Source organism: Pseudopipra pipra, chromosome 3, assembly GCF_036250125.1.
Source record: "Pseudopipra pipra isolate bDixPip1 chromosome 3, bDixPip1.hap1, whole genome shotgun sequence".
NCBI classification, from domain to species: Eukaryota; Metazoa; Chordata; class Aves; order Passeriformes; family Pipridae; genus Pseudopipra; species Pseudopipra pipra.
Window position 1 is genome coordinate 83,062,947 of NC_087551.1, and position 13,927 is coordinate 83,076,873.

Here is a 13,927-nt window from a genome sequence, read left to right on the forward strand (position 1 = left end):
ACTGTTCCATTAAAACAATAATACTGATCCCTTAAAAGCAAATCCTAAAGCACTTTACTGTTCATTATATGGGAAAACAAGCTTGGGTAGAGTTTCAAGGGGTAAGATTTTCTTTATAAAATCTAGCCTTTTAAGACAAAAAGATATACACATCATTAGGATAAAACAAATTCAATTTATTTACCTGAATATTAAAAATTGTATGGTATAGCTTTAACCTCCTACTTTTATTGATGTAGTACGAAAATCATTACTAAAAACTAACACAAAATATTTCAACTCTTAACATTTAAATGCATTAAGCCTATGTATTTTTATCTATTTTACTTCACGGTTTTTTATTTTTCACATTTTTTTTAAATGTGAAAAGGAAGTGACTTTGATAAACAGCCATTTACATCATCTTTTGCAAACCAGCTGAGTCAGATTTCAGCTGAAATATGACTGAAGCAGACAAATAACCCAGAGATATGTTGTCTTTCCATATTTCATTTCCTTACCAATGAAGAAACATTTCCTAAAATGTACTCTTCTCCTGTGATTTGTGTCAGCTACACAGCTCAAAACAAGCTAGCACAAACTCTGCAAGCTCTTATCATTCCAGGTAAAGCAGTACCTCTACATTATTAGAGCCAGGTGCATCAGCCTCTGAAGAAAGACATTATGCTGGTGTCCATTTCAATTAACCTGCCTAGCTCTATAAACATCTCTGGTTTCAGCCAGCAATATGGCAAACAGGGCTATGTGAAAAAAGAAGAAGATGATGATTCTTCAGGAAGGATATTGAGGTGCTGGAGTAGGTCCAGAGAAGAGCAACAAGGCTGGTGAAGGGACTGGTGCACAAGTCCTATGAGGAGAGGCTGAGGGAGCTGGGGCTGTTCAGCCTGGAGAAGAGGAGGTTCAGGGGAGACCTCATCACTCTCTACAACTCCCTGAAAGGAGGTTGTAGCCAGGTGGGGGTTGGTCTCTTCTCCCAGGCAGCTATCAGCAAGACAGGAGGGCATGGTCTTAAGCTGTGCCAGGGGAGGTTTAGGTTGGATATTAGAAAGAAATTCTTTACTGAGAGGGTAATCAGGCATTGGAATGGGCTGCCCAGGGAAATGGTGGATTCTCTGTCCCTGGAGGTTTTTAAGATGAGACTGGATGTGGCACTCAGTGCCATGGTCTAGTAACCATGGTGGTAGTGGATCAAGGGTTGGACTTGATGATCCTGGAGGTCCTTTCCAACCCGGCTGATTCTATGATTCTATGATTCTCATCTCTCCATCCCAACAACTCAGGAGTAAGACTAGATGCATGTTAAGGAAGTGAATAAACACTCTAGAAGTGTTCTTTAATAAGGAAAATCTGAAATTACTACACTAAGGAAAAAAAGCAATACCTGATTCAATTTTCAAACAACTACTTCATCCTGCCCAGATCTATTTTTACTTAAATAAAAAAAGATTGATTTTTGTGATTTTCAGAACAAAGACTACCTCACAAATGTTCAAGTTACCACTGACCCTCTGTCTAAGAGACAACAGCTTTAAGGCACTCTCAGAGACATCTTCTTGTCTGCCAAGAATAAAGAGTTTCATAGCAACCTAACAGAGCATGTTTACAGACATACGTAGTCGATTATTGTGCATTAATGTTTCGGCCTGCTTCATCTTTATTTGTTCCAAGACACCAGGAAAAAAGTATTTCAGATTTCAGTATCTGTAATGAGTCATGTTCCTGTCTTAATGTAACTTCAAAAATGAGATGGTCAAACAATATCAAATCTCCTAAAATGTTAACACACCACCCAGTGCCCCGGCTCTGAGTAATTTCATATCACTCTGCAAGAGTCTGGACCATTTGAGTGGTTTAAGGAGTACTGGTGGCAAGTTAGTCAAAGGAGAATTGTGTTTTGTTTTTAAGATACTGGTGTTAAAAAAAGGCATCTTAAAAAATGTCAGTACGGAGTACTATTAACAATATACCTGGAGAGCATTTTATTCCTCCCCATGATCCCATCGACTTCCATTTAAAACATTCACTAGAAGTCAAATAGAATAGTGTAAGAAGCTAATTTTGACATCAAACGCAGCAGTCGGGGCTGCACATTCAGAAATAACTGGAAAGAAAAGGAAGCCCCAGCAGATTAGCTTCTTTGCTACTCACCAGGGACTTCCTGTAGAAAGTGCAAATAGAAGTGACTGATTTCAAATCAGTCCTGCCTTTGAAGACCTTTTGTAACCCTAGAATATCTAGGATTTTTCACAGATATACATCTACATAAGTCTACTAACTGTATTTCATAACATAATTAAGACAGTCTATCCAGCAGTCAAACTTTCTTGGTCCCACCATCCATTTTAAGCCTCATTTTATAACTGGTGACACTTGTTATCTTCCATTTCTCTGATACTATGTGAGAGGACAGGCATAACAGCAAGTAGTTAAGTAAATTTATACTCAGCTCTTTTAGAGCTCCTGGGTGAACACAAAAGAGCTCTAGTAATTTCTGATTAATTTTAATCATTTTGGTTTACTGACATCCTAGTCACAGTTCTCAAGCTTTAAAAAAAAAGGTGTGCAATGGGCCCTATTCCTCTACAGGGGATATCAGTAAAAGAACATTAGCTTTACAGCTGAATATAGAAATTTCAAACCTACTTCTCAAAAGCAGGCCTTCAGTTTTACAGACACAGAGATGGTTCACCTCTCAGTCTTGAATTCCTGCACACTAACATGGCATGTCATCAAATAGCTGCTTTTTCCAGAGCTGTCCATGTTAAAATACATTATTTCATCCACCTAACAGACGAAAAGTAACTCTATGAAATGAAAAAGATTTCATATGCAAGTAGCTTACAACTTCTTAAGATGACTTTTATCTATTGCACATAGAATAATACAATTTACAGAATTGAGCTATATTCCTCTCCTTTTCTTCCCCAAATCTGTATCCTACAAGAGCCGAGAACATTTGTGTGCCCAGACATTCACAGCAGGCTTCAAGGACCCAACCATGCCACTGGTACAGCTCAGCCAACTCCATGGCTGAGTGGCCAGGTCTCAGCCCCCAGTCAAGTCAACGTAAAGTCTCAAGTCAAGTGCAGTGAGTTGGGTCTGTTACAGCAGAAACATATATATCCACACACAGTCACAAATCACTGTGTATACACTGCCTATACCTTCAAAAGAATTTCAACATTTACTTCCTTTGAATGAAAAAGTCATTCCAATTTTGACCACTTAGCAGCTAATTACATGGCATTCCCATCACTTTTTCCATAAATATTCCAGAAAGTCAACCTATAGCAGTAAGATACAGGAGTGAGTAAAAAAAATGTACTACAGAAATCTGTGAGCAACCGACAACATGGTCAGAAAAGAGATTTGCATACACTAAACTAAATTAGCTTCTTCCTATACTGCTGTTGCAAAATTCACTATCATGCTCTACTCTGCAACAAAGGAGCTGACTTCTTATTCTAGACAGAAGTTTTAAAGGTCAAATGACAGATAAGTCTCTTATTCGGTTTCACGTGTTTACAGGAGTCCTAATTAAGCTTCATTTGAGAGGGAAAAAAAAAAATCACACCAAAACAATGTATCCTTCTGAAGCACCAATCACCACAGTGTTGCCCATAGTAAAGGTCATCTGTTTTGCCCAGCAACTGATAAGAACAGGAATTCTTCAGTTTTATCATACATGCCATTGACATAACCAACACTTCTGAAGAGTAGTTCAGGTAAACTGGAAGTTAAGAACAACTTCCTTTTAAGTCTCTCCCAGTCACTAATTCCAAGGCAATCATACATTTGAAGAAATATGAATATTTGAACTAGCAGTTCTAGCTCAAAATGTTCTCAATAAGTCATTCTCTTATTCAAGACAATGCATTTTTCTTCCAAGAGCTCATTAGATCACAACTACGCTTTCACCTCCTCTACCCCAAGATCTCCTTCGGAGAAAGCATATCTATTGCATTTCATTTAACCCTTACTCTCAAAGATCACAAACAATATCAGAATCAGGAAAACTGCTGAAGTACAAAGAAAAGGTTACCACAGACAGGGGGCAATCTCCTCAATTACCTACAAATTCTTACAATCTGCGCAGTTACCACATTTCAGGTTTGGAAGGAAAACTTTCTAGTAAAACTTAGTAAATTCTAAAAGTTCACAGCATGACTGTAACATTGAGAACTCACTTGTCAGGCTTACTGCCCTCCAGATGAGGGAAGACTCAAAAAAACTAATTTATGAACAGCTCTGCCTTCCTAAAGCAAATAGTGAAGACTTACAAAAGGGGAAACTAATTATCTAAGAGGAAAAAACCTCACTACAACAGTAGTGAAATGCTGGAACAAACTGTTGGAACAAACCTGAGAGGTTGTACAAGCTCCTGCCTTGGACATGTTCAAAACTCAGCTGGACAAAACACAGGCAACCTAAACTGACTCTGAGTCCTGCTTTGGAGCAGATAACTTTCTAGGTCTTTTCCTTTCAGCCTTTCATATTTTATGATTCAATGACAGCCTCAAGCAAAGCTACATGCTCACTACTCAAACTCTTTATGCCTGTACCTGTCCTGTTGATGGAAGCACTTAATGGCATTGATAAAATAGTACTGATTCAGCTCCACACTGTTAGAAAAACATTCAGTAAGCAGCTCACATCTAAGTGGCAGATTTGCTCACCAGAATTTCTTTTTACTTTTCTCCTAAGGGAATCCTGGGGGAGAGGAGATGAAGTGTAGTTGTGATCTAACAAGCTCTTGGAAGAAAAATGCATCGTCTTGAATAAGACTATGGCTTTTTGAGAACACTCTGAGCTAGAACTGCTAGTTCAAACATTCATGCAGGTTGCCCACACCACACTGAATTCCTCATCATCATCTGGCTCACATACCCAGTTGTATCCTAAACAAAAAAAGTGTGATGCCTAATTATACAAGGGATTGGAGTGTTCCTCCAGCTGTGACTAATAACATTCCTTGCTCAGCCACAAAAAAATTTTGCTGTGTGAGAAGCACACTTGCAGAAAAGCATAACTGACTATTAAGTGTGACATGAGAAGCTTTACCAGATGACAGAATGCTTACTTGCAAAAATACGCCCTAAAATTGACATCTACCATTTGGTTATATGTGGGTATAACCAAAGGACAATATATCAGCTTAATTTAAGAGGCTTAGGTCAGTTCCATGCATTTTCACACTATCTGCAACATCACATGACAGAGAGATCCAACAGGAAACACAGAACAGTTACCAAAGCTAAGTATTACAACATGTTAATGAAAATTCTGCTGTAATAAGCTGGGTACACCATCTGGATGACAAATAAGGGAATAAGCAAAACTGTCAAATACACGTTATGCTCTCTCACGTTCCTCAGTATCAGCAGTGTAGAAGTACTTTATAGTAAATGGGAAAGCATGCTGGATCTACCTTGAATTGTAAAGCAACTATTCCCAACACAAGAGCAAGGATTTCATGCTGCTCAAGAAGTATTCAGGAGCAAAGGGCTGAATGACCAGTAATCTGCAGTAATGAAAACCATCTACAAATCTCACTTGCAACCACTCCTGTCCCTTTATCATGCAAAGAACGAGCATGAGAAAAATCAATAAATTGATCTATATTTGGTGTTTCCATGTAAGTGCGAAAACTCCTTACCAGGTTTTGAGGATTTAATGTTTTTACAAATTAAAAAGAAAGGAGATCTTTTATAATAATGACTAGCAAGTTATGTCAGCCTGGTCACCAGAAGACAGCTCTGAATCAAGTTAGATGGCTCTGAATCAAGCTAAATTAAGATTACCCTGCTGTTCAAAGTGATGTCCATTTGTATGTGGGTGATCATAGGACTAACCAATCATTTAATTCTACCTAAGGAATAGGAAAGGCATAAAGACAGACATCTAAAACAAGGTACATAAAATGTCCTTGCAGATCTGGTATTATTACAGACTGCAAAGACTAGTTATGCTCATCAGTTCCATCTTGTGTCTTTAATACATAAAGTTTCAAACTCGTTGATACGATATTATTAAAATATTATTTTTCTATGTTTCACTGCAAGTATTTTCTAAAGTGGAAAATTCCATTTTTATGAAGCTCAGCAGCACATACTTCTTTTGCCCAGCAATCTATCTTGAAATATCTTAAAAATGTGTTAGAACAGCTTTCTTAAGCTCTGCACTGAGTATGAAGTTCTATATTAAAAAGTATATTCTTTATCTTTCCCTCAAACAGGTCTACAACATATAAAAAGAAATTTAAGAAATATTAGTAAGTCCCAAACAAATAAAATACTGCTTTCACACCAGGCACACTATCAGAACAATTAAAAAAAATAAAAACAAAACTAAAATAAAAGTTATTTAGCTCTGACACAGACTGATTTATATCATTATCCCACAGATACAAACAGTGTAAAGAGACATATTACATTTTAGCAAGTTCTCAAATAACTTTTCCTTTTTTTCTAACTGTAAATCTTAAAAAAAGAATTGGCTATTTAACATGAAAACGAACAAAATGTACTATTGTGTAATGAGTCTGGAACACATTCTCCAGATGTTACTGTTCAAAGGCATTTATATAAATCAGAACAAAATCCAGGTCTTGCCAAACTGCTCTGGAAGAACCAGGCAAGTAAGCTGCAGAATTCTCCACTTAAATCCATCCACAAAGAAACAAGGATAACCAAACCCCAGACTACTTGGGTTTTACTCAATCTATACAACTAGTCATTTTTAACTCTGAATAAAATGTTCCACTCTCAGCTTAAGTCCACCACGTCAAAAATTCTGAAGTACTTTCTTCTACCACATGCAGTGTGGTAGGAAGGACCAGCACCTACGTGAAAGAAGCACTGTGCTTCTCCAACAAGCTTGCAGTCTGCTTCTGAAGTGTCAACATAACATTTTCTATCTTCCTGTTTATACAATAAACCCCTAACACCCATGCTACTTTAGGCTGAGTTTTTCCTCCTCCCTATAATAGCATATTATGTTCTAAAAAAAAGTAAAAGATCCCATAATTATTGATTAAAAAACCCCACATAAAACCCCAGAGTGTCTTCCCACCAGTTGAATTAATACTCAACAACTAGTAGCTTCTGGGAGGCAGACAGTACCGTAATATATTGCATTACATCCCATCCAAATTGTGTTCTTGTACTTCTTGCCTTTGCACTGTTCCTGTTTGGCAACACAAGAACAACCAGAACAACCCAGAATCTCCACTGACAGATCTCTGCTCCCTCACCAGTAGCATGCTGTGAAGTCCACATAATAAACAATTTCCTGAAATCACTAGCAAAAAATATTTACAATATAAACATTTTAAAGTTTTGAATCGATTTTGGAGGCAAACTATCAGAATTTTCTAAAAAAAAACCTACATTTTATATACTTCTACTAGCTCAGCTTCAAAAGATGCTCCCATTATTTCATGCTACTAAAAGACATCAGTATGTTAAGCAATTTTTGCAAGTATATCCAAACTTTAGTCAAGACGCTTCACCAAATACTGTAACAACCTAGGGACAACTCTTATCTTCTCACCCATGTTTACCCTCATAGGCTTTTCACTAAAGCAGAGAACTTGCCTTCAGGAGTTTTCTACAGCTCAAGCTCATGAAATAATATCATGCTCAAGTAAATACTTATCTTCAAAGAATGACTACCATTATTTTAGAAAGGCTGGTGTCCCTTGGGCATGGCTAAGCACAGCCATCTCCTGGCCAAATAAACAAAAACTCCTGAATTATTTTACTGGACTATAAACAAATGGTTCATTTACTGAGAATGAAGTGTTCCCTGAAAACTCACACAGATGTTTACACCTTAGACACAAGTCTACATAATAACAACCAGGGATTACAGTGGATCAGATATTGTAAATAAACATTATTGCTGCAAGACAAACTAGCATCATCATGAAATGTAACAACAGAGAGCTGTAAGCAACCAGGTTTTACTCAGGAAGACACAGAGTAAAGTATCCAGTTTTGGATGGCTTATATCCTTCAGCTGCAGCAGCCAGAGCTCAGAGAAAACTGATCAATGAGGAAAAGCTTCAAACCATAAGAATAATCCTGCACTGGCATCATGTGTGCAGGAAAGCCAGAGAATCTCCACCACTGAAGGCTAAAAACAGCTTTTGCCAGCTGATCTGTCCCAAAACATACCCTGTTCTTCAGAGACCAAATTCTGTAAGGCAGGCAGAAAGGAAAGGAAAACAAAACAAATATGGAAGTGATAAATAAAATCATTTTTAAAGCATCCAGCTGATTGCTAATGTGGCTAAGTCATCCTGACATAAGGATGCTATTTTCTTGCTACAACTATAACTGTGGTTTCATATGTAGTTTAGTCACTTGCTTTTTGATGTGTTTGAAATTTTCCACAGGGGAAATTTTTGATTCAATTCCCCCCATTCTCACGGGATTCAATACAAGTGTTATTTCTTCTTTTGATTTTCTTTTTTGTCCTGCGATTTTCCAATTTGCAAGAAAATATCCTGGACTGACTGAACAGACAGTAATTACTGTATATAATCTGCTCCCCACCTATTTCACCCTTTTTTTTTAAATAGGGTTTGAAAGAAAAAATCCTATCAACTTTATCTACACTTCTAGCTGCATCGAAATAATAAAGCATAGGAAGGATTATTTATTAAACAATCCTATATGCTTGAAAATATTTAGGGAAAAAAGATACTTAAATTTCAAGTTACATGTGTGTACTTATTGCACCCTTTCGCTCCACGAGAGGGAATTTATTTTAGCTATGAAAAATGAGTAAGGAGGGAAAAAAAATTGAAGCTGCATATTCCTCATTTACTACTGTCTGCATGTATTAATGTCTCTAGCCATGTATGTAACTCAGAATTACCTGAAAGGAGATAATCTGAGATTGATTTTGTTTTGTACAGGAGTGACACACAGTTGTTCCTACCGCGTTCCATCCTATCAAGTGTCCCCCCAGAAAAAAAAACCAATTAGTGACTGCAAAGCAGTAGATTAGAAAGGACCTGGGGACTAAATCAGGCCACAAACTGACAGTCAACGCTTCATTGCTAATAAAGGCAGCAAACATCACTCTAGAACATATCAGCAATGTTACACAGAAACCTTATGAAAAGCATTTTGTTCTAATTGACTCTGTATGAGGGCACCATAAGCTTTTGTGGGCAGTACATCTCTGTGTGCACGGGCAAACAAAAAGAGGGGAACAGAAATAACAGAGACCAAACAGAACACCTAAAAGAAACCAGAATGAACAAAAATAAAACCATGAGTGAAATACTCTCCAATCAGTGACAGTACATTAATTCAGAAAGGAAGAAACCTATCTTCCTCTTGTTCACTCTGCTATCACACGGAGGATCCCAAACAGTGACAAATGAATCACGTGAGCAAAAGACAAATTGATTCCAAAATATTTCAAAAGAACAACTGCTGACAAAACCATTTTTGCTGTATCTCCACAAAGATCAGCTTTGGTATTTCAGTCAACCATCTGTGGAGTAAGTTCTGAACTCCTGAGGGACAGCACTAAGGCCAAGTCTCTTCTATCCTGGGCAAGCACTCACTTGTGATGGGATACACCAAAGTGCCACTCTTCAGGAACTGAGATAATCTTTGAAATAAAAATTCCCATTCAAAGTATTCACATTCTACCTGCATTTGCAAATAGTTGTAAGTGAATAGAAATACCATTATTCAAGATTTCCCTCCTGAAAAAGTAAAAATCTCATTTACACTACTCTTTAAGTTCAAAAATAATTTTCAATAGCTCAAAAACTTAGAATACCACCTATTCAGGCTTGCAAATATTGGGAATCTAATTTACAGTCACCTAGACTCCCTTGATGCAAATAGAAGGACATTCCATGGAAGAGAACTGCAGACTGCTGTGTAATAGGGGATTGAGCAGAATCTCAGTAAGTCATCTATAAAAGTGAACATATAAACACGAAAAAAATCAGCCTCCTCCAAAGCACTGCTGTAGGGAAAGACCTGTCAAGCCCACCTTTTTTCTGTTGGATTCTCAGGGTTCTGAGAAAAGATTGACCCCATTCCACATTCTCAGAATATCGAGCTCTGAAATAGTCACAAAGCTCTTGACCTTTACCCTCACTAAGGACAGTCTTTTGACATGGCAGTAAGTGCACACTACAGACTCCCTTCAAGTGCAGGCCAAAATGGTATGAAAGACAAATTGCTACAGAGGCTAATGACTACACAGAGGCACTTTTAGATAAGGAAGCCCTCAAGCTGAAGGTGTTTGGAGGACAGCAGAGGGAGCATTCAAGGAAAGTATTATATATATACTTCACTTCCACTGTTTATACAATCTTAAGACCTTCGTTTTTTGGCTACAGTAGAATAACACGTCTCTTTTTTTTGGAGCTACCCCAAAAAAACCTGCCCTGGCATTCTTCTGAGTGGCATATCTTGTCAATCACTATTTCATCTTTCTTGTTTCTCAGTCTTCACTTCTGTCCACTTTCTCCATTTTTACCTTATCCTCTGTTTTTCCCTCCCATTTCTTTACCTCCTATCATCTAATTCCTACCTCTGATCTCCTCTGTATTTCTGTCGTGTGGATAGTACTGATCTTTACATGCTGCAACTTTATTTCATGCTTCAGATAGAGCAATGGGACATGTATTCCCAATCCAAGATCATTGTTTCAAATCCATTTGCAGAACTTAAAGACAAATGTACAGTTATTTCATTTGTATAGCATTTCCTCTAAAAGATGGAAATAATAATGTACTTACCCTTAAGAAAATAAAATTTAAAAAATGTTTGCACACATTACCTAGGCTATAAAAACACAGTAGGCAGATAACATCACATTGCTTTAAAGACAGGACACATCTCCACACAGTAGGACTATAAAACAGCACATATTCCTTATTTCAATAAAGATACTCCAGAGGTTAGAGGATGTAACCTCTGCAAAATGGTGACAACCAAAAACCTGTCGGAGGGCGGTGGGAAAGCAGATAAGAAATATAACATTAATATGCCTTCCACTGCACACGACCAGAGGGAAGGGACAAAGGAAAAAAAACTGTACAATACTTATTTCCCTTCCCTTATCTGAAAGGAACACTCTACATAAATATTTCAGAAAGTCTACTCATTTTCAGGATGGAGGATTATACTGAAAAAGATTTCTAAGTATTCAGTTCGATGCCAGAAAACTGGAATCGTGTTTCAGATCTTGACATAAGATGTATAGGAACAAACATAGCATCATAAGTCACAGCTATCATGGAAAAGAAACTTCCTTCTGCCTTCTTTACATATGATTCCTTAATTAAACATTTTCAAACAAAATTCTCTGTAGCATGTTAAAAATTCATCTGATCAAAAGGTTGGATTTATTTCCTTACAAAGTTAATGAGCTTGTCTTCTTTCACTTAATACTACAGGCCTCTAGCTGTGTTTATACTACCACATTACACTGTGCACAGGTTTGATGGCTCTTCTGGAAAAAAAAATGCAGCTTTTATATTTAATGACAGATTTATTCTAAAAGAATTATTTTTTCTCTTTTTTGTCTCTCCAGAGAGACATTCTGGATAGCAGCCAACATCTGTATAATACTACTACTGAGTATTAGTATACTAAATTCTCCCTACTATAATCTTAGGTGTTATTTAGACCTTGACCTCTATAAAAGTGCTTAAAAAGAAACTATTAATTTGTATCAAAATAACTACTTACAGGCATAGACTGCCACCTAGTGATTTGATTACCTGCAAGGAAAAAGAAACTAAACAAAAAATCAGCTTCTCTCTTCCAGAATAGGAGAAAAAAGCATTCATTCCTTCATATTTTACATCAACATATAAAAACAACCTCATATTATATTACTTGTATCACCTATTATTATGTTGATAATAAGTGTAGGAGGAAAATGGAGAAAAAAAGAGTCAGTAAGTGTATGTAAACTTCCTCTTACAGGTAAGATCCATGAAGCTCTTTTTTTGTCAGTTCCACCTGAAACTCCTCCTTATTTCACAAGGACTAGCCTTTGCATAAAACAAGCGTTCCACCTAGAACTTATTTAATCTCTAAGACAACACTGATAGACAGACACACCCCTCAAAATATTGGATTCCCTTAATTTTTGCACTTTTAGTCTTTCCTGGTTCTCCGCAGCACTGTAACTATATTTTCAGTACATCCTCTAGTTCATCTTTGCCATTCCCTCTTCAGTCACAGTCTATTTTCTACTGAATTTCACTACTAGTGAAGAAAGAAGCCAAGTTATCTGTGTCATCTTACCTGCCTTATAAAGTTAAATTATCATTTTGTAAATGAGCCCCAAATTCACTTTATCTTCAGACTTCTCTTTCTGTCCAAACTTGTATTTCAGATATTGTCTTTGTTTGCTTATCAGCACCTCAGCAGCAGCATAAAGAACATTTATTTTTCCTGTGTTTTGGGTTTGCATGGCCAGGTTTTGATAGCACCACACCAAATGGATAACCAAAGAAGAAACTTAATTGGAAGACCAGTGAAGGATTTGGAAAAATCCTTTAGATTTGCCAACCAGGTGTCAGAACTCAGTAGTTACATTCTATCCATCAAGAACTGTGAATGTAACACTTATATGCTTGTGCAACAATATAGGATCTTAAAGTCTTTTCCTTCCCCCCCATCCTTGGAAGCCACTGAAACTCAGCTGTAGGAGACTGTCCCACAGAAACTGAAGAACCAAGTTTCTTCCAAAATGAACACAATATATGAATTAATTTAAATCACAAATCACACACAAAAAAAATTAAAATTTTAAAAAATTTTAAAAGTTCCTGCAAGTTTTAAAGGAATCTCCTATTTAAAGCTTACTTAGAAAAAATACGTTGTTAAGAAAAAATTCCTGCAATTAATTATTTTTCCTCTTCCACTGAACTCACCTCCACAGTCTGAACTATTAGATACTTAGGTACCATCTTATTTTTTCATATACTTTTATAAACCTCTTTTTTCTCTACAGTGTAAAGGCTACTTCTAAGACTCTTTGAGACAAGGTCGTAGCATTTCTCTGAATGCTTTCCCATAAGTCTCTCAAATAAGTAAACCAATCACATTCTAGATAAAGGACAAGGCTAGCTATATAATTTCTCTACTGGCTTTCCAGGCCATGCTAGGGGAAAAACTATTTAACAAAGAGTTTAAATCCATTTTAATGTAATTTCTTCATGGTTCTTAACAGATAGGATGAAAAAACATCACCATGTATTGTTGCTAAGCTATAACTGATTACAGTAATAGGGCCATAATATTAAATATCCAGTTGGAAAGCAATTCAAAAAAATGAAGTTACATTGATAAAGAAGAAATAGAAGACTCCTGAAATTACATCAGCAAGTTTCAAAAGCTTGAAAAGCTTACAGAAATGGTAACACATTCACAGCTTTTTCTATTTCCAAGAACAACAGAAAGGAAAACAGAAGTATATTTACAAGGCTTCTCTCCTTTGTCTTCTTCTCCTAAAAAACACAGAGGGGTAAAAAAGAGCAGAGACATTAAATGAAATTGATGTCAGATTTATAAGTTAACTTACCATATTTGTCTCGCAAGCCAACTGTACATCTGAAGACTCCACCAAAGGCCACATCTTCACCAAACACCACTGAAAATAAGGACAGCAGAGGAGGGTAATATTACTCTAATGTATCTTACTTTTAATGAACGTGTTTCAAAAGTTTTTATATGAGACACTAACATGAGTAACACCTTACATTTCATTTCACTACAAGATTTATCTAGACCTAAGCATTTCTCATGCACTATAACAAAGGAAGAACCAATAGAATTCATGAAACTGATTCAGTTAGGCTTTCATTAAACCATCTATTTATTTTTCTGAAATATCCTATAATATCACAATACCTAAAACTAAATGAATAAAA

General features: G+C 36.6%; 1 protein-coding gene across 6 annotated transcripts in view; it reads right to left on the reverse strand.

Annotated features, from left to right (window-relative positions):
- Positions 1 to 13,927, reverse strand: part of BCKDHB (branched chain keto acid dehydrogenase E1 subunit beta) — a 114,914-nt gene that overhangs the window by 95,766 nt on the left and 5,221 nt on the right. For all 6 annotated transcript variants that reach the window (XR_010429381.1, XM_064650068.1, XM_064650066.1 and 3 more), the window contains exon 3: positions 13,579 to 13,647. Coding sequence is in view for 5 of the 6 variants with exons in the window: in XM_064650068.1 (XP_064506138.1) it covers positions 13,579 to 13,647 (69 nt within the window). In the remaining variant the exon portion in view is untranslated. The remainder of the gene's footprint in view (positions 1 to 13,578; positions 13,648 to 13,927) is intronic.